At 44.1% G+C, this 25,204-nt stretch overlaps 1 protein-coding gene across 1 annotated transcript in view; it reads right to left on the bottom strand.

The window, feature by feature from the left end:
• lasp1 (LIM and SH3 protein 1) overlaps positions 1-25,204 on the bottom strand; it is a 121,385-nt gene that overhangs the window by 73,884 nt on the left and 22,297 nt on the right. Inside the window, exon 2 of the mRNA XM_067968791.1 lies at positions 14,501-14,595. Coding sequence (XP_067824892.1) covers positions 14,501-14,595 — 95 coding nt within the window. The remainder of the gene's footprint in view (positions 1-14,500; positions 14,596-25,204) is intronic.

Raw genomic sequence — 25,204 nt, 5'->3', positions numbered from 1 at the left:
TGAATGGACTACAAACTTCTGGAAATACATAGAATTGGATTTAGTTTCAAGATGTGGGACGGAAGGAAGAACATAGCTTTTGATAAAATCTTGGTGCATTTTACTCATTAAAAAGAAATCTAGCAAATGTACAAACTGCATAATAATTGACTTGCTCATTGGGATGGGTTTTTTTTTCAGTGCCTGCAAATAGACCTCCTTGTAAAAATTAACGTCAGTTTGAGGTATGAATAAGCAAAGGAAGTGAAATCTTCATGCCGGCATGGAAATTGACCGTCTCACTTCCTGTTCTGAAAGCAGAAACAAAATAGAACTATTGTTGAAAGTAGCTTTGACTTCTAATGCCAAATAAGGCAGCAATCCAGAATTCCCACCCCAGTACAAAAACCTCTCTCCCAGTGTTTTACACCATAATTAAATATGCAGATTACCATCGCTTGATCTTTCCCAGAAGCTACCAGACACTGGGAAAGTCTGGCGAGCGAGGAGAGCAGTCACACAACAAGGTCAAAGGGACACAACTTCCCTGTCCTTTCGCAAATAACTTTGCCCAGATCAGATTGTCCTGAGGTCGTGAAAGGCGCCATATAAATGTAAGTCTTGCTTTCTTCTTTCTTTATTGGAAGCAGTACACAAGGCAGTACATCACTGTACCGTGCCACTGAATGCTCAGGCAGAGTTTCCACATGACGAGTCCTCAGTCTGACCCAGGTCACCAGGACTAAGTACAGCAACGGTCAGTGCTCAGGGACGCACTGAAGCTAGGTGCGGCCGCCACAAAGGCTCTGTGGGGAAAGGCAACCATTTAGAGCCTTCCCGCCATTGTATACCGAGGGGCCGCAATCAGGGGAAAAAAACCCTCCAGGGCAGAATGTAAAATTCAAATTGCTGTAATGTACCTGTAATGAATCTATAATGTACCTGTAATGAATCTGCAATCAATAATCTGTATTGAGTATAATGCAATGAGACACCCCAGAGTGTCATGAATTGTAATTATGTACAATGTGTTCATTGAACTGTACTTGATGTAACCTGCAAATTGTATAATCTGTATTGTGTACATTTGGAATGTGATATGACAACTGTATTGTATGTTTTGCTGCAAATTTTATGAATAAAGTATATTTTTTGAAAAAAAGTCAGTACAGAGTTGAAACTCCAACTTCATATCTCTGGGCCGTGCTTGGTGGTAGGTTTCACTTTCCAGGTGTCAGCCGTGGCTCAGTTGTAACACGCTCGCCTGAGTTACAAGGTCATGGGTTCAAGTCCCACTCCAGAGACTTGAGCACATAATCCAGGCTGACACTCCTAGTGCATTACTGAGGGAGAGCTGCACTGTCGGAGATGCCGTCTTTCAGATGAGGCGTTAAACAGAGGCCCCCGTCTGCCCCCTCAGGTGGACAAAAAGATCCCACGGCACTATTTCGAAGAGCAGGGGAGTTCTCCCCGGTGTTCCGGCCAATATTTATCCCTCAACCAACATTACTAAAAAAAAAAATTATCTGGTCATTATCTCATTGCTGTTTGTGGGATCTTGCTGTGGGCAAATTGGCTGCTGTATTTTCTACATTACAACAGCAACTACACTTCAAAAGTACTTCATTGGCTGCAAAGGGCTTTGGGATGTCCGGAGGTCGTGCAAGGCACTATATAAATGCACGTTCTTTCTCTCATGTTGCAGGAGAGTTCTACAGAAATGAGCATCCCTCTAGCACCTCGGCCGAATTGTAATTTTTTCATGATATCAAGACATTGGATTCTTCGACCAATTAGGTAGCATTCTAGTATATCTTTAGCCTATCCTCGCTTGATGTCCAAGGGGAAGGGGCCAGTTGTGCAGGGTGGGGGGGTTGTCAATGAAGGAGGCCAATCGCTGGCTGATTATTCATCTCCCGAGCCCAGCAGTACTGAGCCGCTTATTTTTAAATTATATCTGCACAACTGTTTAAAGCCTTCTCTGTGTGTTGTGGGGAAAAAAAATTATTTCGCTCTTTAGAGAATTAAAAGGAAATGGTAGCATTTACGAATCAGTTGCAAAACAATATGGTTGTTTTTTGTTTAAAAAAAACAAAAGAGCGTCCAAATTTATTTTAGCCCCAATCTGCCATTTCCTGCTCAATCCAAGTTATGCTTCTATTAGATGCTCAATCTACACCAAATCACCTTCTACACCATAACAGGGGTTATTCCAGCCAGTGGTCCACACTGTAAACTGATGGCTGGCTCTATTTAAATTGACAGCCTTGTTGAATCATCTCCTTTGTAGGTCTGGAGGTTTGGAATGGGCTGTCCTTAGTGCTGCTGCCTCATTGCTGGATCAATCCTAAATGAGAACTCCAATATGTGTATTAGTATCATTAACTTGAGAAATCTGCACTCTGTGCCAAGCAATGGCAAAATGCCAGCTTGTGCCAGTAAGGCCCTACAAGGAAAGTCCCTCACCTTAGCCATGCAACTGTGAGGAGGCAATAAGCAGTGGCTGAGATCTTCACAGCTGGGATAGGATGAAGAGAAGATCCATTAGATGGGCATCATCCCAGGTGGCCCTTGACCATCTCCTTGCACCTAGCTACAGATCAAAATTGGTGGGGGCAGGTCTCCAATGTGACATCCCTGCTGGGCTAGGTGGAAGAAAAAATACTGGGCTCTTCTTAACAAAAAAAAAGTGAGTCCAAGATGCTTTAAGTGGCTCTCAGGTATTTACAAGAGAATATAAAAATGAGTATCCAACTTCTAATATGGAAATAGAGGGAGGCAAACACTTCTCTGAAGAGCTTTTATATTAGAATAAAATAATCTCCAAGAAGGGGAGGTCAGAAAAAATTTCTTTACAAAGGGTGAATGTGGAATTCTCTACCACAAAGTATTGTTGCAGAACCCATAACGTCTATTAAAAGGGAATTTGATCTTTGTTTGAAAAAGAAGAATATTAAAGGGTATGGGGAGCGAGCAGGAGTGTGCAATTAGACTAGGTGTGGGGCAAAACACTGTCACAGGCTCAATGGGCCAAATGGCCTGTTTCTGTGCCATAACATTCGAAGATGCTAAGGAGCCAATGTAGGGTTGCCAACTCTCCAGGATTGTTCTGACGTCTCCAGGAATTGATGATTCATCTCCAGGACACTGCTGGGAGCAACACCCGGGGTAAAGTCACAGAGGCATTAAAAAAAAAATTCTTTCAACACTTTTGTTTATTGGTCATAAAAACGTTGGGTTTGGGAAAGAAAAGGATGTTTGACTGACAGTTAAGAATCACCCAATCGGGTAATGAAGTCTGTTTGCTTTCCGATTGGCCTGGGGAAGGCAGGGCTTTGTGAGAATGGATATATTGGGTGACCAATGGGGAGAGCACAGGGGCGGGGCAGTTGGAGGGAGGTGGTCATGTGATGAAACCTCCAGGAAAACATCAGCCAGAGTTGGCAACCTTAAGTTGATGGCAGATGCACAGTTCTCCTGCGGTCAGCAAAATGAGGAAGTATAAAAGGATCCAACTTTCGTCATTCCAACAACAGAGAAGGAATCCCTCACTTGTAGCGATGCAATTCGGGGATCTTCTACTTGCAATAAAACTGACGGTACTAGCTAAAGCAAACATGGTACAGAAACACACAAGGATTGAGGGTCTCCACTTCAGAACCATTGAACCCCTTTGGCAAATTAATAAAAACACTTTAGGCTTCTCCCAGGTCAGCTATAAATAGAAGCAGACGCCTCAGGCCAATCCTTAGACGCCTTTATTGTTCTCCATTCCACATCACAGGAAGGCCCCCTCTACAGCAATGTGGCATTTCCATTTTCCCACACTATCCAGCCATATGGCGTAGTCGCTACAACTGAGGAAGCTGAACCAGAGCCAAATACAAAAGCATTCTTGAGCTGTCCACTGGGATCTTCAACTCAGTCAATCTGTTGCACTAATAGCCATCCCCTTTCACAGAAAACTGATAAGGACAAAAGTCATTACATTTACCGGATTAGCAGTCATGGAACTCACAGCAAAATTAACCTCACTTCAGAAAACAAAACAAAAAATCAGCCCCATAGAGATAGAGAACAGATCCAGATACAGAAATCCAATAAATTTGGATTGTTCATTGGACCTATGTTCGTTTTCACTACTGTTAAAGAAAGACAGACTTGCATTTATATAGCGCCTTTCACAACCTCAGGATGTCCCAAAGTACTTTATAGCTAATGAAGTACTTTGGAAATATAGTCATTGTTGTAATGTAGGAAACGTGGCTGCCAATTTGCACACAGCAAGCTCCCACAAACAGTAGATAATCTGTTTTAGGGATGTAGGTTGAGGGATAAATGTTGGCCAGGACACCGTGGAGAACTCCCCTGCTCTTCTTTGAAATAGTGCCACGAGATTGTCCACCTGAGGGGGCTCTTTTCTCTTTAAAGAAAACTGAGCAGTGACCTGATAGAGGTCTTTAAAATTATGTAAGGGTTCAATAGGGTAGATGTAGAGAAGATGTTTCCAATTGTGGGGGAGTCCAAAACTAGGGGTCATAAATATAAGATAGTCACTAATGAATCCAATAGAAAATTCAGGAGAAACTTCTTTACTCAGAGTGGTTAGAATGTGGAACTTGCTACCAAAAGGAGTAGTTGTGGTGATTAGCACAGATGCATTTAAGGGGAAGCTAGATAAACACAAGGGAGAAAGAAACAAAAGGGTGAGCTGATTGTGCTCTGCACAAGCCTCGTCTTGCCCTAACAGCGGCATAGACCAATTGGGCCGAATGACCTGTTTCTGTATTGTAAAATTATATACACACACACACACACACACACACACACATATATATATATTACATCACTAGATAAGCATGCTGACAGTAAATGCACTCAGCACGTTTAGCAGTCCAATTGAAGGAGGGATGGGGGCACTTATGTTGCACCTTCTAACACTTTCAGGACATCCCAATGCTTTATTTTTGAAATGCAGTCACGATTGTCATACAGGCAAACGCAACAATCAATTCACACACAGCAAGGCCCCACAAACTCGAGATGAATGGCCACGATGTGTTTTGATGGTGTCAGCTAAAGAAACGATGCTTGCCAGGACAACCAGACTGAAAAACTAGAGATTTTCATTAGTGTTTTACACTTAGTGCTCTGGAGTTTAGATTATGGGAAAGCGAAGCCTGTACATCGAATCTCTCCACTGCGCCCCCCCCCCCCCACTTCAGCCCCCCATCCTGTTTACGTTGAATTATGGACACAACAGTAACAGCGCTTCAAAATGATTCAGTGTGTGTTAGGGCATTTGGGACACTTCTGAAGCATAAGGCACTCCAAAAATGGAACTTCTGTCTTTCTATAAAGGAGACGGATTTAGCAAAACAAGCGTGGAGCCATTCCTCGATTGTCAAATATATTATCATAACCATCAGGGAAGACTGAACAGGCTGGGGCTCTTTTCTCTAGAAAAACGAAGGCTGAGGGGTGACCTGATAGAGGTCTTTAAAATTATGTAAGGGTTCGATAGGGTAGATGTAGAGAAGGTGTTTCCACTTGTGGGGGGAGACCAAAACTAAGGCTCATAAATATAAAGATAGTCACTCATAAATCCAATAGGGAATTCAGGAAAAACTTCTTTACCCAAAGAGTGGTGAGAATGTGGAACCTGCTACCACACGGAGTAGTTAAGGTGAATAGCATCGATGAATTTAAGGGGAAGCTGGATAAGTACATGAAGGAGAAAGGAATAGAAGGATATACAGTTAGGGTTGGATGAAGTAGGGAGGGAGGAGGCTCGTGTGGAGCATAAACACCAGCAATTGGGCCGCATGACCTGTTTGTGTGCTGTACATTCTATGTAGTTCTTGTAAATACAGAAACTTCAAAAGTTGGAGCCTATAGAATATTTGATCCCTTATAAACTGAAAACTCTTCCACAACCAAACACTGAGCCAGTTTATTTTCAAAAGAGTTAATGGAGATCCTATTAATAAGTCTTGATGGAAGTTTATGCATCCACTATTCTGCACAGGAGGGAGAATAATTTCTTGCCTACTCAACCGTGAAGCTTACCTCTCGGCCAGTGTTGCCCCACAGATATTGCTGACTAGCCACAGGTGTGGCTATGGCGACACTGTTTTAGCCACATGCACTAATTTTGGTAGAAAACACTTTCCATACACTCATACAATACAGATAAGTAAATATGCACATGTGGTTCATCTAACATCTTCTACCATTCAAAAACAATAACTTGCGTTTATGTAGCGCCTTTAACGTAGTAAAACATCCCAAGGCACTTAAAACCCAAAGAACCAAAGCAGTCAACGATTAAAAAACAATGACGCTGCTTTTGGTCTTCCCATTTTACCAACAAACTCGCATGTATACACCATGTGAACAGAAGTATTGAAATGACATCCCAGAGGACAGCGTCTATTACTCATTTTTATTTACCAATCTGAAATGCAATTAGCCACATCTGGATTCCCAATTAAAGAACAAGAAAGACTTGCATTTATTTTGCACCTTCCATGACCCTAGCACATCCCAAAGGGCTCTACAGCCAATTAAGTACTTTTGAAGTGTAGTCACTGTTGCAATGTAGGAAATGGGGCAGCCAATTTGCGCACAGCAAGATCCCACAAATAACAATGTCATAGTGCCCAGATAATCTGTTTTAATGAGGTTGGTGGTTGCTGTTGTTGGTGGTTGCGGGGTAAATATTGGCCAGGACACTCAGGAGAACTCCCCTGCTCGTCTTCGAAACAGAGCCATGGAATCTTCTACGTCCACCTGAGAGGGCAGAGGGAGCTCAGTTTAACATCTCATCCGAGAGATGGCACCTCCGACAGTGCAGCACCCTATCAGTGCTGCACTGGGGTGTCAGCCTAGAGTTTGTGCTCAAGTCTCTGGAGTGGGACTTGTATTCACAACCTTCTGACTCAGAGGCGAGAGTGCTACCCACTAAGCCACGGCTAACACATGTGGCTAGTGGCTGATGTACATCAGCGTTAGTCTCGGCCAAGGTGTTCAACTCTTTCTTCCTTTGTCTTCGACAGCCACGTAGATGCATACCTTGGAGCCTCGGGTCTGAAGTTCAAATGCACGTTCCTATTAACTTAAATATACCTCAAGTGGCCAACATCTGCTTTTACATTGTAAATGGGTCTACCCATTGACCAGTCTCAGCAAATCTGGCAAGTTTACTTCGTGGTTGCCGCCAGATGTGCAAGACCCAGATGTCAGGAACTAGTGCCACAAGCTTTTCTCAAAGGGCAATGTAGAATGAAGGTCCCGGGTGCTCTGATTTAGCATTTAATCACCAATAAGGGAAAAACTCCAAACAGAGGCATCTCCAAATCTTAAGGCCCATAAAATTCGAACAGAACAAACCTGCAAGTGAAGGACATAAATACAAACAGGTGTCAAGATTTGGGCCACACATGTCCCATCGGCTGCAGAGTGACAATCCTTATTCTGAGCATACATCACAAGCATACATCACATTCTCCACTGCTCTCAGCAGTTTGACAGCAAGAAATTCTGTCTGGGATTTACTCTATTGTTCTCATCCAGCTCAAGCTCATTAAAAATGCATTCGATTTGTTTGCAGCAGCTGCACCTACTACATCATTCGAGAGATACCGTAGGCCTTAGTGTTGAGGGGGGGGGGGGGGGGGGAGAAAAGAGGAGGGGACGAGAAGAGAAGAACAGCCAGGGCTTCGACTTCTGACGGCTTTCCAGTGATCCTTGCTGGACGCGTGCAGGAATAGAGGTCAAGTGTGGATCGGGACAGGGTCAGACGGGCTATCATATGGAGTTGAGCAGTCTACCACCATTCACCGTCTGGGATCACTTGAACACGCTAGCAGTGGCTGAACTATATCTCAGCACATGTCCCTTCTTCCCTGAAGATGGCAAAGGGGAGAAGATTGGATGTGGGGGAGAAAAAAAGGACAATTATACGAGCTAGCCCCAAGGTCCCAGTACATAAATGGGCCATGTCTATGGAACTAAGACAAATACAACAATTGCATTTATATAGCGCCTTTAACGTAATAAACCAAGGCGCTTCACGGGAGCATAATCAGACAATTGACACCAAGCTGAAGGAGGGGATATTAGGACAGGTAACCAAAAACTTGGTCAAAAGATGTAGGTTTTAAGGAACATCTTAAAAGAAGAGAGAAGCAGAAGGTCCCAGTATGATGTCTAGCCTGAGCTGAGTCAGTTAATCTCAGCTCGGGTGGTGGTGAATATAATTGGACTCAGTACCAGCAATCTAACCAGGAGGGAGGGAGAAAGAAGAGGAGCAGTTAGAAACAAAAGCCAGCTCGGGTTTTGAAATTGCTATCCAATGATTCATAGTATCATTCAGCATAGACCACCACCATTCAGCCCATCGTGCCTGTGCCGGCTCTTTGAAAGAGCTATCCAATTAGTCCCACTCCCCTGCTCTTTCCCCATAGCCCTGTAAATTTTTTCCCTTCAAGTATTTATCCAATTCCCTTTTGAAAGTTATTATTGAATCTGCTTCCACCACCCTTTCAGGCAGCGCATTCCAGATCGTAACAACTCGCTTTTGTAAAAAAATGTTTCCTCTGGCTCTTTTGCCAATCACCTTAAATCTGTGTCCTCTGGTTACCGACCCTCCTGCCACTGGAAATGGTTTCTCCTTATTTACTCTATCAAAACCCTTCATGATTTTGAACACCTCTATCAAATCTTCTCTGCTCTAAGGAGAACAACCCCAGCTTCTCCAGTCTCTCCACATAACTGAAGTCCCTCATCCCTGGTACCATTTTAGTAAATCTCCTCTGTACCCTCTCCAAGGCCTTGTCATCCTTCCTAAAGTGTAGTGCCCAGAATTGAGCACAATACTCCAGCTGAGGCCTAACCAGTTTTTGTAAAGGTTTAGCATAACTTCCTTGCTTTTGTACTCTCTGCCTCGATTAATAAAGCCCAGGATCCCTTATGCATTTTTAAAAAAACAGCCTTTTAACAGAATCCTGTTGAAAAGACCACCGAGTGGATGTTGGGCACGATGAGATCAGTCTTGGGCGGGCATGGACTGACTTGAGGAATATCACAGAGTTTCATAGCAGATGCTAACAGCTGGAGTACTCCATGTTGACACATACTGAAGGATTAGCAACTGCTATGCCATCAGAAGTTTGAAATTTAATATATAATCAGTTTGCAGGAAACCACACACACTAAGTATCTCTAATATCTCACTAAACCCACCGTGTTGACCATTAACATAAGCATATTGACAGTCTCAAGTGTGTGTAAGTGATCTGGAACACATCGATTTCCACAAAGAAAACCAAACGCATTGTAAAAGAATCGATAACTGGGAGTGTAGCAATGCTTGTGACATAATCTCAGGATGGTTGTTATCAAACCACTCCTGACTTATTCACAGTTTGTAAAGTCATCAGAACCCCTAAATTAGATTACGGCCTTATTGCATACACCAACAGCCTGATGAAATACACACCAAGAGCCTTATTTTGCAGTTGTCAGCCACCAATTGCAATTGTTTATTTAATTGGAGAAACCCAAGTGAGGAGCCAAAGGTCACAGCATAGGACAAAGTTGAACTGAGCAGGAGGGAAAGTGAGGTTAATGAAAAAGTACTGGTTATGTTATGCCAAATGGTAGCACTCTCGCCTCCAAGTCAGGAGGTTGTGGGTTCATATCCCACTCCAGAGACTTGAGCACATAATCTAGGCTGAACTTCAGTGCAGTACTGAGGGAGTGCTGCACTGTTGGAGGTGCCGTCTTTCAGATGAGTCATTAAACCAAGGCCCCATCCGCCCTCTCAGGTGGGCATAAAAAGGTCCCACAGCGCTATTCAAAGAAGAATAGGGGAGTTCTCCCCAGTGTCCCGGCCAATATTTACCCCCAACCATCACTAAAAACAGATTATCTGGTCATTTATCTCATTGCTGTTTGTGGGATCTTGCTGTGCGCAAGTCAACTGCCGCGTTTCCTACATTACAACAGCGACAACACTTCAGAAAAATACTTCACTGATTGTAAAGCACTATGGGACGTCCTGAGGTCATGTGAAAGGCGCTATATAAATGCAAGTCTTTATTTTTAGATTTGCCAAGTTGGCAGCTGCACAAGCAGCCCAGCATCAAAAGCCTGTGGCGCTGAACACAATATAAAAGCTGCAAGGAACTCCGTTCAATGTATTTCACAGAGCCTGGTAAATGGGACAATATCATGCAGCACTCATTAAATTGTTCCATACCCAGGGGAAGGAATGCTCATTTTAAAGAATTTCAATGCGCCATTTAAAAAAAAGTCAGACATTATAACTGAACCACAACTGAATGATTAGCATTTTCAAAAGGAGAGAACTGGAAATGTTAATCGGCTTCTAAATGCGCATATGGCATGCAAAACTGCAATTATCCTCCACACATATCTGATCGCTGTTCTACAGAGATGTAGATTGATTGGTTTCTCTTTCCCCCACCCCCAAACTCTCTCTTCCAGGAGAAGTCAGGGTTTTTTAAAAAAAACCTTCCTCTCATTCCTTCGGAGTTTTGGGTTCACTTTGCGTACAGATAAAGCTACTTAGAGTTACTTTAATCAAGTTCCTTTTGTTGGCATTGGTTGCGCTGTGGGTTAGGTACAGTTAGGGTTGCCAAATCTGATTGGACGTATTCCCGGAGATTTCATCACATGACCTCCAGCCTCCAACCACCCAGCCATTGGTCGCCTGACACGTCCATCCTTGTGGAGCCCCGCCTACCCGCACTGATTGGAAAGCGAACAGACTCTTCGTCACCCGATTGGATGATTCTTGACTGTCAGTCAAACAGCCTTCCCACCCCCCCCCCATTTCCAATATTTTTGTTTATCACTAATCAACAAAAGGGTTCAAAGAAAATGAAATGAAGAGAACACACAATTTTTTTTAATTCCCCTTCGGTTTTTCTCCCGGGTTTGCTCGCAGCAGTGTCCTGGAAATTAATCTTTAATTCCTGGAGACTCCAGGACAAAAGCCAGCAAATCTAGATAACTGTTCGCAAGGCCCATTAAAAAAAAAAGTGGGCCTCAAACCACCACATAACAAGTTGAATGGCATTATAATTCAAACTGAAGTCAACTGAGAGAGAAGGACATGTTTGCATTTTTAGAACACAGGAGGACCCAAACCTGTTTGGCGGGAGTGAAAAGGAGAATTTCCTAAGAGTTCCCTAGGAAAGTTACCTATTAACTCCGTCTGTACACAGACAAACCCTCCCCTGGCCTCCTGTGTGACTGGCAGTTATTCGAGGTTGAAGCTCAAGGGCAGGAGGCATCTGAATACAAATTGAATATTAACAGGCAGGTCACAGTTGGGGGTAGCGAAAAGGGAAATAAATCACAAGGAGGGTTGAATGACTGATCTCCTTCCAGTGTACCAACCCTACTTTCTCTCCACTACAGCTTTAAGATCCAGCAGAACAGACTTCAGTTTCACATCTGACTTGAAGGACAGAAATATTTAAGATCGGAAAGATATCCTTAAAGTCCCTTCAGCTCATTTTAAAAACTAAAATGATATCACGAAGGGTTTTGATAAGAGTAAATAAGGAGAAACTGTTTCCACTGGCTGAAGGGTCGGTAAACAGAGGACTCAGATTTAAGGTAATCGGCAAAAGAGCCAGAGGTGAGGGAGGAGTTTTTTTTTTAATGCAGCAAGTTATTATGATCTGCAACGCACTGGGTGGTGGAAGCAGATTCAATAGTAACTTTCAAAAGGAAATTGGATAAATGCTTGAAAAGGGAGAAAATTGCAGGGCTGTAGGGAAAGAGCAGGGGAGTGGGACTAATTGGATAGCTCTTTCAAAGAGCCGGCACAGGCAAGATGGGCCGAATGGCCTCCTTCTGTGCTGTAAGATTCAACATTAACTTAACGGTGAAATTGTTCAAGACGGGGCAAGCCTCCAGGTTATGTCACAAGTAGGGTGACAACGCTCCAGGATTGTCCTGGAGTCTTCAGGAATTAAAGATTAATCTCCAGGACACTGGTGCAAGCAACATCCAGGAGAAAAATCACAGGGGGCATTAAAAAGTGTGTGTATTTTTCATTTGCGTTTATTAGTTACAAAAAGTATTGGAGAAGGATTAAAAAGGCTGATTGACAGGGTGGTTGGAGTTGGGCGGTCAGATGATCAAACCTCCAGGAATACGTCCAGAGTTCGGCAACCCTAGTCACAGGTGAAAGGTCAAGTGCTGCAGCAGCGACAAGGCCACTGATTTTCAGCACGTGTAGAAAAACACAATGTAATGTGAGAAAACAGGTTAAGGACACCAGATGTAATAAAAACAGAGTGCGTCTTTGTCGCTAGGAAACACTAAACCGGAAGGGGAAAGAAAATTACCGAGGGAAACAAAAACCCCTTCAGAAAAGGCACACAAAAAAATCCTGAGAGGAACGTGAAGTAAAAGACTTATTGAAACCAAATAAGACAAGCTAAGTTTTTTTTTTAAAAAGAAACAAGAGGAAAAACAGCTCCACGCTCTCATTTAATGCTGGACAAGAGCCACCTCACTTGTTTGTGGGGTCAATCTATTCAAAAAAGCAAACAAAACAACAAGGAGTTTTCTTTCAGAGCTGTATCCCGGTTTAACCCAGCATTCTCAGAGAGATTAGAGGGCACTCTCTCTCCATTACCGCCCCCTCGCAAGAAAACGATTAGCCAAAAGCGGTTGAATTTCTATTGGACGAGAGTTGTTTTTTTACGTGACCCAGTCCAGGCTGCGATTTTTCAAGCAGACAAAAAAAGCATCCCTCCCTGGCAGGCATATTTTTGCAGGAAAAAGACTTGCCTAGAAAACTGCAGGGCTCTGGGGAAAGAGCGGGGGGAGTGGGATTAATTGGATTGCTCTTTCACAGAGCCAGGCACAGGCACGATGGGCCGAATGGCCTCCTTCTGTGCTGTATGATCGAGTGTCTCGTTGCATCTCTCAGAAATGCCCCACAGTGCATCGCATACAATGAATTGCTGTCCCCGTGTTACGCAGACAAACGCAGCAGCTATTTTCCGCACAGTGACATCCCAGAAGCAGCAATGAGTTGAGCGACCAGTTAATCTACTTTCTTTGGTGCTCGTTGAGGGAAGAATGTTGGTCAGGACACCAGGGCTTTGCCCCTACTCTTTTTTTAAAAAAAAACTTACCTGAGCAAATGGAACAACAGAGTCATCGGTTTATCATCATCTTCAAAGGATCGCACTTGTGACAATGCAGCACTGAAATGTCAGCCCAGATTTTGTGCTGGAGTGGGCCTTCAAACCCCAACCTTCTGACTCAGATTGACAGTGCAATCAACGGAGAAAGAAAAGAAATAAAAGGCTTGCATTTATACGACCTCAGGATATCCCAAAGCGCTTTACAGCCAATTAAGTACTTCTTTGTTTGGAAGTGTAGTCACTGTTGTAATGTTGGAAATGTGGGCAGCCAATTTGCACACAAAGTCCCACAAACAGCAACATGGTAACGACCAGATCATCTGTTTCTTTAGTGATGTTGGTCAAGGGATAAATATTGTCCAGGACACCGCTCTTCTTCAAAATTGTGCCATGGGATCTTTTACGTCCACCTTAGAGGGCAGACGTGGCCTCGGTTTAACGTCTCACTCAACCGTACAGGCCAAAAGGTCCTAGATTCAATCTTTGCTAGGTTAGCTGATCTCAGCTGGGATGGATGGCGCTCAATTAGTCTTCGATTGGGGTGGGGGGGGGGGGACAAACAAATGGACTTGTCTAAGTCTTCGGTGAGAATAGGATCAGCTCTGACATTGAGGATGGGAGGGGATTTGTATTTATAAAGCACCCTTCATGCCTTCGAAGCATCCCAAAGTACTTCACAGCTGATGCATTATTTTTGAAGTGTAGTTACTGTTGTTATGTACAGCCAACCTAGCAACAGCAAGGTCCCATAAACAGGAAATGAAATGAATGTCCAGTTCGTTTGTTTTGGTTGTGATGTGACCCAGAACATCAGGAGAACTCCCCTGCTCTTAGAATAGTGCCATGCAATCCTTCACATCCACCTGAACAGGCAGACGGGGCCTTGCTTTAACGTCTCATTCGAAAGACGGCACCTCCGACAGTGCAGCACTCCCTCAGTACTGCAGTGAAGGGTCAGCCTGGATTGTGTGCTCCAATCTCTGGTGTGGGACTTGAACCTACGACCTTCTCACTCAGAGGCGGGAGTGCTACCCATTGAGTCACGGCTGACACTCTGGGTGAGCCAAGCAGATACTTTGCACAACCTCCTAACGCAGAAACAAGTGCTACCGACAGAGCCAAACTGACACAATAATGCCAAGTGTCACAGTTTCCAGAGATCCTGCCACTCCCAAGTGTTTGTACCACTTTCTTAAATAATTATCATCTTGATTTCAGTAAGAGAAGAATTGTGCAGAATCACCATTATGTATCATCATGAAGCAACTCACTGGGTAATCAAGTGTTAGCAATAAGAATGTAGAAGTGTGACAAATACTTACGCATTGCAGTAAGGCTTCTTATCATAGCCTTTGTAATTCTTCATGTTTAAAGTCATTTTGCAGATTTCACATTGGAAACATGCTTTATGCCAGAACTGTAACAAGAACAGAAAATAGGGACATTAAGTTAATCATTTTTAAGAAAAATGCTTGGTATTCAGATATCCATCTCCCAAATCTGAGAATATAAACAACTTGGCATTGATCGGATGAATCAGGAGACTCACGCAAGCAATCATTATCCTTCATTGGATGGTTTGTCGTCAACACAGATTACGGGGAGATAATGTTAGATGTGTTTAAAATTATGAAAGGATGGGATGGTGCAGATTGAATCAGACTGTTTCCAGTAGTTGAGAAGTCTAGAATCGGGGAGGGGGGGGAAAAAAAAAAAAAGAGGGGTTGGTGGAATCATAGATACAAGATTAAATGCAAGAGATTTAGAAGAGGAGAACAAGCAAAACTTCTTTACAGTGTGTGTCGGGAGGCTGTGGAAATCACTTCCAGGGTTAGTGGTTGGGGCAGAAACTGTGTCAATACTCAAGATTAAATTGGATAGGTGTATGAAGAGGAGAGATGAAGGAATATGGGAATAGGGCAGGTAGGTGGGATTAGGACTATTTGCTCGAGTGGAGTGTTCACACCAACATGGACTAGTTGGGACAAAATGCCCGTTTCCGCGTTTTACCGTCCATGTATTTTTATGTAAGATTACCTGCTTTCTAGCTGTGCTCATCTCACTGCATCTCAGATTACTTCCAATCACCAAGTCTTTGGGTTTGGGTTTGGTCCTTTCAAAAATCTTCTCTCTTACCAAGTTTTCCCTCCCACCCCCTCCAAAAGGCATCGACTTCCCCCACTAGGGGGTGCAATTCCAGTACCCTACCCCAAGTGGCATTTTCTGATCCCAGCGGTGAATGACGGCAGGTTATTCAACTGCAGGGAGGGCACCGCCTAGGATTGCCAACTCTGGTTGGACGTATTCCTAGACTTTTCATCACATGACCTTCCACTTCCAACCGCTCCGCCCTCAACCCCCGCCATTGGTCGCCCGACACAACCATCCTTACGGAGCACCGCCTTCCCCAGCCAATTGGAAAATGAACACTCTTGGTTATCCGATTGGATAATTTTTGACTGTCCTCGGGCCAGTGTCCAGCAGATTAATCTTTAATTCCAAGAGTCTCCAGGGCGGTCCTGGAGGGTTGGCAACCCCAGCACCACCACTGCCAAGCCCAAACCTGTCCTTGCTCGACACGTTACTTCCAGCAGGGGTCACTCCATCCGGAGTCATGGCCCAAGCCAATTTTCCTCTTCCTAACCCAGGTACACACGAGGTCTACTGTGGCATCCCTACCAATTACCTGGCTGAGGCTAGTTAACTCAACACAGGCCGGGGAAATCAAGTCTGCATATATCCCCTTCTAAATTAGAGCTGCTTCAAACAGAATTTCAAGAGAAATTCACTGGAAATACACTGCAGGTCTGTCAGCATCTGACAAGAGCTCTTCACAAAATGAACAAAGCTGAACAAAATGATGGCTGGGGGACAGAGAAAGGGAGGAGAGAAAAGAGAATGAACAGAAATTAGGAGAATTGACTTCCACCTTTCTATTGCTCCCTCCCCTGTTGTTTTGCTCAGTCTAATTATGGGGGCTAGTTTATTTTTCAAATCTGGGGTTGTTCTGTTTAGAGCAGAGAAGGTTAAGGGGAAATTTAATCGAGGTGTTCAAAATCATAAAGCGTTTTGATAGAGTAAATAAGGAGAAACTGTTTCCAGTGGCAGAAGGGTACTAATTTACGCTAATTGGCAAAAGAATGCACTGCCTGAAAGGGCGGTGGAAGCAGATTCAATAATAACTTTCAAAAGGGAATTAGATAAATACTTGGAAGGGGGAAAATTTGCAGGGCTAATGGGAGATGAAGGGCAGGGGAGTGGGACTAATTGGATAGCTCTTTCAAAGAGCCGGCGCAGGCATGATGGGCTGAATGGCCTCTTTCTACACTGTATCAGTCTATGAATCATCGTTACATCAAGTTACATTGAGTCTACAGCACAGAAACAGGTCGTTCGGCCTAACTGGTCTATGCATCACACGAGCCTCCTCCTTCCCTACTTCATCTAACTCTATCAGCATATCCTTCTATTCCTTTCTCCCTCACGTGTTTATCGAGCTTCCCCTTAAATGCATCTATGCTATTCGCCTCAACTACTCCATGTGGTAGCAAGTTCTACGTTCTACCACTCCCTAGGTAAAGAAGTTTCTCCTGAATTCCCTATTGGATTTTTTTGTGACTATTTTATATTTATGATCTCTAGTTTTGGACTCCCCAACAACTGGAAACATTTTCTTTATGTCTTCCCTATCAAACCCGATCATTATCTTAAAGGCCTCTATCGACAACCCCTCAGCCTTCTGTTTTCTAAAGATTCTACGACTCTATGATTCTAACAAAGGAACTATACCCAGACCTGGAGGTGGGCGGGCGAGTGGGCGGGCGGGCTGGATTTCACAGCCTCAGTCGCATCAAAATAACAAACGGGCAGTGTTTTATATATATATAAAAAAAAATTGCAACCACCATTTCCAGCTGTGGGCCTTCGCCTGCGGCCTGAAGAAGCAGCAACAACCCAGCGAGGCAAAAACCATATGGCTGTAGGCAGTGGCGGGGTGGGTGCCTGAGATCCGCTTGGCCCGAAAAAGTAGCCTATGCTGTACATAGAATTTACAGAACAGAAACAGGCGTCTCGGACCAACTGATCCATGCCAGTGGTTTATGCTCCACGTGAGCCTCCGCTCACCCTACTTCATCTCATCCTATCAGCATATCACGCAACAGCAATTTGCATTTATATAGCGCCTTTAACCCAGTAAAACATACCAAAGCGCTTCACAGGAGCGTCACCTTATTTACATCCATGGGTTTTTTTTAAAAAAGAGGTGGCGGGGTTATAATATGAAGGAGTATGAGTATGTCACACTGTAAGCAAGAATTGCACCACTTTTGCACTTAAGCGTAAACACAGGAATCTGGATTTACCTTCAGGGAAAACAGTTATGCAAAATCATTTTTTGTTCATTTGCAAATATGCAGTCAACCGCATGAAAACATATCCCACATCACTAGTGCAGGAATTCAGCTTGAGAAGACAACACATGTTAGAAATTTCAGCATCACCCCTAGTCGTCTCTATCCTGTAAGCTGATCTCATGTCCCTTATGATCAGGAGTTTGCCTCTACGGCCCAATATTTAGCCATATGATAGCATGACTCAGGGCGGCTACCACAATGATACCCCTTATTGTAGGAACTGAGTGCTGTAATCTCGCACACATTGCCTCATGTCCTTCACCAATCTTCTGACAGGTGGACGGATTAACATTATAGTGACACAAGGTCAAATGTAAATTGATGAGTTGGTTTATTTTGCAAACAATAAAAAGGATGGACAGGGTAACTATTACAATGAATTACAGCTTATTTTGGACTATTCCTCATAACATAGAAAATAACAAAGCATGCCATACTGTCCTTGTTAGTCAACTAACTAGGACTTTTTCCGATCAGGAATTTCTCTGGATCTAGTCAGTACTTAATGGGGAAACGCTCACTCTCCGTGTTTGTCCCTCATGCCGGATCACATGTTCCTTTGTATGCAGCATCTGGATGGACAGCAAAGCAGGAGCTTGACCTCTCACCCCTCTCCATGTCTAGGGATTGGTCAGAGCAGCTGTCAATCAAACCAGCTACCACCCCCTTAAGCAACAGCCACAAGAAGCTTTATAACCACCTCACACACATCACATTTTCTCCAAGTCTGCAGAGTTCTTTGGACTGAACTTATGAGGTGCAATACTTCAACGGTATTCTGACTCAGACAACAGCAAGCTCGGCTGTAGGCCCAGAGGTCTGGGAATTCTATCGAACTGACAACTGTAGGAAATGGGAGGTCTGAAGAGGAAAAATTCAACGAGAAAAACTGGTTAAGCAGCAGAAAAATGCGGCGAAGAAAGTTTGATCATCAGAGGAATTGGGGAGGTGGGAGCCACAAGATAATACTGGGGATGTTGAAGAGTGGGCAATGGGGACACTGAACAATGGCAGGTTAACCAAACTTCTACCAGGCACAAGGGTTTTTAAATTGTGGCAGCACTGCCAGACGGTTTATGATGGAACCATTTCTTCCTGGACTGGATCCAGACAGCTCGCATTAAAGAAGCCCCATACCCACGAGACTAAGTTCAGTTCTCTGCCAAGGGTTCACAGTCTATTTTCCTATTGGATAACAGCCAAGCTGCTGTAATCTGTCCCATCCCATTAACCTTTCCAATCACACGTGAAACATGGCATGTACGTCTCGAATTTGAGAAGGTGCACATATCGGGTTTGTACAGACTCAAGTCCAGTTTTCCAGTCGGCAGAAATTGCTTCTAATTTAGGCCATTTCATTCACAGAGGGCACAAGATGACTGGTGCAAGAAACAGGAAGCAGCACGTTGGTGCAGTAATTCTTCCGAGGTTGGTGAGGCACGTTATTGGGGCGGAGTACACTGCTACTAGTCACACTGTGCTTGACCTTAAAGAGCGTTTGACTTTGACTGTGGGTGTCTGAGATATGAAAGTCTTTCATTTCCCCCCGTACTAAAGACCCCTCACTTTGCTAACCATGAAAGAAAGGAGTAGCCTGGATGGTGGGGAGAAAGGCCGTCCCAGTGCGGTCCTTCCAACACGCACGGAGCCTCAGCGCCGCCGCGAGCTGCCCTCGAGGCAGTGGCGGGGAGGAGACGGTCTTCCATTTCCTGATGAGCTGCCGCTTTGCGAAGAGGCCACCGTGTAAGGCCACCCCACCTTGTATTGTACATCATACGTCATAAGAAATACTGTGTTTGAATTGTAATAATGAGACCGCTTTGTGTACGATCTGTAGTATTCTCGGTTTGAAACGTACTGGTTTGGAATTATGACGTTCACTTAGAATTTAAAGGTGCACAAAGTTCAATGAAATAAAGTATATTTTGAAATTAAAAAATGAAAAAAAAGGTGCACGGTGGGGATCAGGACCCAACTGAATGACTGGTAGCCTCAAATCCAAAGCCAAGACCAAAACGTGAAATAAACACCAACTTGCATTTATATAGCACCTTTAGTGTAGTAAAACGTCCCAAGGCCCTTCACAGGAGAGTCATCAAAAAAAAATTGATGCCAAGTCACATAAAGGAGATATTAGGACAGGTGACTGGTCAAAGAGGCAGGTTTTAAAGAGTGTCTTAAAAGGAGAGAGAGATAAAGGCGGAGAGCATTAGGAAGGGAATTCCAGAGTTTAGATCAAAGTGTGCACACATAACAAACTGCGATATACAATGTTCAGACAAATGCATTAATTCAATAGAGAAGTGTAAATTAATTTATTCTATCCACAATTCACATGGAGCCAGGTATTGACCTCTCCATAATGCAAATTGTTACAGTATCTCTCTCTCTTTAAAGCCATTAGAAAGTCCAGCTCAACATTTGGTTATATATCTATTTTTATAGGTGACGATGATGCAAATTGCTATAAAGTCTGTATTACCACAACAACGGACTCTGGACTGTGGTGGCATAAAGCTAGCCAGATGTGTGTGAACCCATTCACCCGCAGATAATTGGAAGTAGCACAGGAAGGGAAATGTCAAATAAAAATAATTTGCATAAACAAGTGCAGTCACTGGGCTTATTTACCATATGGAAACTAATGCACTAACAGCACTTCTATATTTGGGGCTTCAGCAGTTTGGTTCATGGAATAACTACTAACTGTTTTAACTACCGCCCTTTGAGTTTACATTGCTAAAACCGGCATCCTTGTCCTCAGGTGTCAGCTGTGGCTCAGTGGGTAGCACAATCACATCATAGTCACACATACGAATTAAGAGCAGGAGTAGGCCATTCGGCCCCTCGAGCCTGCTCTGCCATTTGATAAGATCATGGCTGATCTGATTATGACCTCAACCCTACTTTCCTTTCTACCTACTACAACCTTTGACTCCCTTGTTAATCAGGAATCTGTCTAACTCAGCCTTAAAAATATTCAATGACCCTGCCTCCACCGCTCTCTGGGGAAGGGAGTTCCACAGACTCGCGATCCTCTGAGAGAAAACATTTCTCCTCATCTCCGACTTAAATGGAAGACGACTCATTTTTAAGCTGTGGCCCCCAGTTCTAGTCTCTCCCACAAGGGGAAACATCCCCTCAGCATCTATCCCTTCTCGTCCCCTCTGGTCAAGAAGGTTGCGGGCTCAACTCCCATTCCAGAGACTTGATCACATAATCCAGGCCGACATGCCAGTGACGGAGGTGCCATCTTTTGGGTGAGACGTTAAACCGAGGCCCTGTCTGCTCTCAGGTGGATGTAAAAGATCCCATGGCACTATTTCAAAGAGCAGGGGAGTTCTCCCCGGTGTCCTGGCCAACATTTATCCCCCAACCAACATCACTAAAACAGATTTTTTTTATTCGTTCATGGGATGTGGGCGTCGCTGGCAAGGCCAGCATTTATTGCCCATCCCTTATTGCCCTTGAGAAGGTGGTGGTGAGCCGCCGCCTTGAACCGCTGCAGTCCATCTGGTGAAGGTTCTCCCACAGTGCTGTTAGGAAGGGAGTTCCAGGATTTTGACGCAGCGACGATGAAGGAACGGCGATATATTTCCAAGTCGGGATGGTGTGTGACTTGGAGGGGAACGTGCAGGTGGTGTTGTTCCCACAGACCTGCTGCTCTTGTCCTTCTAGGTGGTAGAGGTCGTGGGTTTGGGAGGTGCTGTCGAAGCCGCCTTGGTGAGTTGCTGCAGTGCATCCTGTGGATGGTACACACTGCAGCCACTGTGCGCCGGTGGTGAAGGGAGTGAATGTTTAGGATGGTGGATGGGGTGCCAGTCAAGCGGGCTGCTTTGTCCTGGATGGTGTCGAGCTTCTTGAGTGTTGTTGGAGCTGCACTCATCCAGGCAAGTGGAGAGTATTCCATCACACTCCTGACTTGTGCCTTGTAGATGTTGGAAAGTCTTTGGGGAGTCAGGAGGCGAGTCACTCGCCACAGAATACCCAGCCTCTGACCTGCTCTTGTAGCCACAGTATTTATATGGCTAGTCATTATCATTGCTGTTTGTGGGATCTTGCTGTACACAAAATTGGTTGCCGCATTTCCTACATTACAACAGTGACTACACTTCAAAAGTGCTACAATGGCTGTAAAGCACTTTGGGACGTCCTGAGGTCGTGAAACGTGATATATAAATGTAAGTACTTCTTTATGACAGGATCATAGACTCACTGTGATTCTGTGCTGGTGGTCACAGACCTGCCACTAGTAGTGGATGCAACTTAAGCTGATGAATTGGAATATATTGGTCTAGGAGCAGATGCCTTCTCAACTACAGGAGATTAAAAAAAAACATCTATCTGCAGGATCCTGGAAGTTTCCAAGATGCCTGTTGCAATTAAATTGGCTGCTTTAGTACCAGGGACGAGGGACTCCAGTTATACGGGGAGACTGGAGAAGCTGGGATTGTTCTCCTTACAGCAGAGAAGGTTAAGGTTCAATAGTAACTTTCAAAAGGGAATTAGATGAATATGTGGAAGAGGAAAAAAATTGCAGGGGCCAAGGGGAAAGAGCAGGAGAGTGGGACTAATTCGATAGCTCTTTCAAAGAGCCGGCACAGGCACGTTGGGCCGAATGGCCTCCTCCTATGCCGTATGATTCTATGATTAGGCTTTCTAACGGAAACATCTAGTAATCCAGGGACTCATTTGCTTACAACAATAATTTGCATTTAAATAGCACCTTTAATGTAGTAAAATGTCCCAAAGTGCGTCACAGGAGCGATTATCAAACAAAATTTGACACCAAGCCACATAACGAGATATTAGGACAGGTGACCAAAAGGTTGGTCAAAGAGGTAGGTTTTAAGGAGTGTCTTAAAGGAGGAGAGGTAGAGAGGCAGAGGGGTTTAGGGAGGGAACTCCATAGTTTAGGTCCTAGACGGCTGAAGGCATAGCGGCCAATGGTGCAGCGATTAAAAATGCGCAAGAGGCCAGAATTGGAGGAGCGCAGAGATCTCGGAGATTGTAGGACTGGAGAAGGTTACAAAGATAGGGAGAGGTGAGGCCATGGAGGGATTTGAACACAAGGATGAGAATTTTAAAAATCGAGGCACTCCCGGACCGGGAGCCAATGTAGGTCAGCGAGCACAGGGGTGATGGATGAAAGGGATTTGGTGCGAGTTAGGAAAGGGACAGCAGAGTTTTGGATGAGTTCAAGTTTATGGAGGGTGGAGGATATGCAGCAGTGGTATGCAGAATGTGGCCCACCATCCCTCCACCTCTGGCCATTAACAGACAATACTACACCTCGCATCTCTGAGCCTGTATTCAGGGATTGCCAGATCCGTGGCATCTCCAAAACTGGGATCCAAGTGTGGGCATGCTTTTAGAAGTGTTTTTTAAAAATATGCGGAGCACTATAGAGGGTGTTGGATCAAGAGCAAGGCAAGAGAGACTAAAAAATGGACACAACCATTATTATAATCCTGTGGGAATGGCTCTCGATCAACTCACAGCTCAGCAAGTTATGAAAGAACCTGTCTAAGCATTCAACCACATAGATAACTTGCACATATATGGTGCCTTAATACATCTTAGTCACCTCTCGGCACTTCACATACAGTGACGTTTTTAGGGAAATGTGCAGCCAATTTGCACACAGGATTCCACAAACACCGCAAACAGCAATCTGGTTTTGATGCTGTTGGTTAAGGGAAGAACAATGGCTTGGCTAGGACTCCAGGAGAGCTCCATGCCCTTCAAATACTGCCATGGGATCTTTTAATCTTCACAGGCCCGAACAGGTAGGCAACGCCTCAGTTTGGGGTACTTCCTCGGGGTAACGTTACAGCATCACCCTTATTTAAGTGGGGCATGAGCCCATAAACTTCGGAGTCCGAGATAGGAGTTCTAACAAGGGATATTAGCTACATGTGTCACCAGACTCAAAACATTCCTTCAGTAAAGTTGGCTTTGGGAAGAGGGGTTGAAAAAACGAGTTTAAGTACAGATCGTGAACTAAGAAGGGGCTAACACTAAAGAGACAAGCCAACTTTTTTTTTAAATGGTGATTTCACTTTATTTTCTCCAAGAGACACCAGCCAAACCCATCATATCCTGAACAAAGTGAATATTGTTGGCATCAGAGCAGAGAATGTCCCAGTTGGCTGCAGCAACAAATATCCAGAGCATCCAACAGGGCCAATTGTATGAGCCCTGCGGATAGAGGTCTGTGTTAATACAAGTGAGTATCGCAAGACTGCCAAAAACAATACTGCAACACGACAGAAAGATTCCATCCCCGTTTACTCTTTTGGCAATTGAAGCAACATTCAAGTTCCACGTGGAGTAGTTGAGACGACGAGCATGGATGCATTTAAGAGGAAGCTAGATAATTACAGGAGGGAGAAAGGAATAGAAGGATATGTTGATGAGGTTAGATGAAATAGAGTGGGAGGAGGTTCGTGTGGAGCATAAACACCGGCAAAGACCAATTGGGCCAAATGACTTGTTTTTGTGCTGTAAATTCAATATAATGGATTTCTATGCAAGTTCGATTTTAAAAGTTTTGTAGGCTTCCAAATCACAACCTTCAAGTCAGACCTCGGCACAAACACAACAGGCTACAAATCGTTATACATTGCCAGTGGTCATGGGTTCCACAAGTAGTGAGTCAGTATCATTGAGAGAAAATGAAAGACAAAAGACACTCAGGGAAAGTAAGCCATGAAGTGAAAGACAACACTGCACAAAGGCATAATATTCGCAACATAACGAAACAAACACAGAGTACAACGTCTAAAGGAACTCAAAGGTCAATACTTATTTGTCAATATGTTCAATACAGTGTTAATCACTCCCAAGGAATTGCCAGCGGGAGGGCATTTTCATGTTCTGGGATTTGGAGCAGCAACCACAAAATTATTTCCCCGAAATACCATCCTCACCCAACCCGCTGTGGTCAGGTGCTAAGTGGAAATCAGCTGCTTTCCCAAGACTGTGTTGGGGAGGACGGAGGAGAGATGAGCTGCTTTTATGTTGTGTTTTAGTGGCACAACCACCTCTGACCTGCAGGGCTTGAACAGCCCATTACAGCCCCAAAGTAAACATGCTGGATTCACTATAGCTGCTGGCCAGGAAAACTCGCTGTGGTCAGGTGCTGAGTGTTCCAAGGAAGGTCAAACCTATTTATTTCCCACAATAGAATACAAAGATGAAGAGCTAGCTCCCAATAAACAAACATCCCCTTTTTTCCCCCCCCAACTCCATCAATCCCGCATCTCCCATTTTTGTTACCAGGAGAAGCCTAATATAATACATTCATGTGGAGGTACTCTGTTGCCAGCAACTCGTTGGATATTCCATCAAACTATCAAAACCCTTCATAATTTTGAACACCTCTAATAAATCTCCCCATAACCCTCACTGCTGTAAGGAGAACAATCCCAGGTTTACTAGTCTCTCCACATAACTGAAGTCCCTCATCCCTGGTACCATTCTAGTAAATCTCCTCTGCACCCTCTCCAAGACTTTGACATCCTCCCAGAATTGGACAAATATTCCAACTGAGGCCTAGTGATTTATAAAAAGGTTTAGTATAACTTCCTTGCTTTTGTACTCTTATGC

Source organism: Heptranchias perlo, chromosome 30, assembly GCF_035084215.1.
Source record: "Heptranchias perlo isolate sHepPer1 chromosome 30, sHepPer1.hap1, whole genome shotgun sequence".
NCBI lineage: Eukaryota > Metazoa > Chordata > Chondrichthyes > Hexanchiformes > Hexanchidae > Heptranchias > Heptranchias perlo.
The sequence above is the reverse complement of the archived record's forward strand: the minus strand, read 5'-3'. Positions and strand labels throughout refer to the sequence as shown.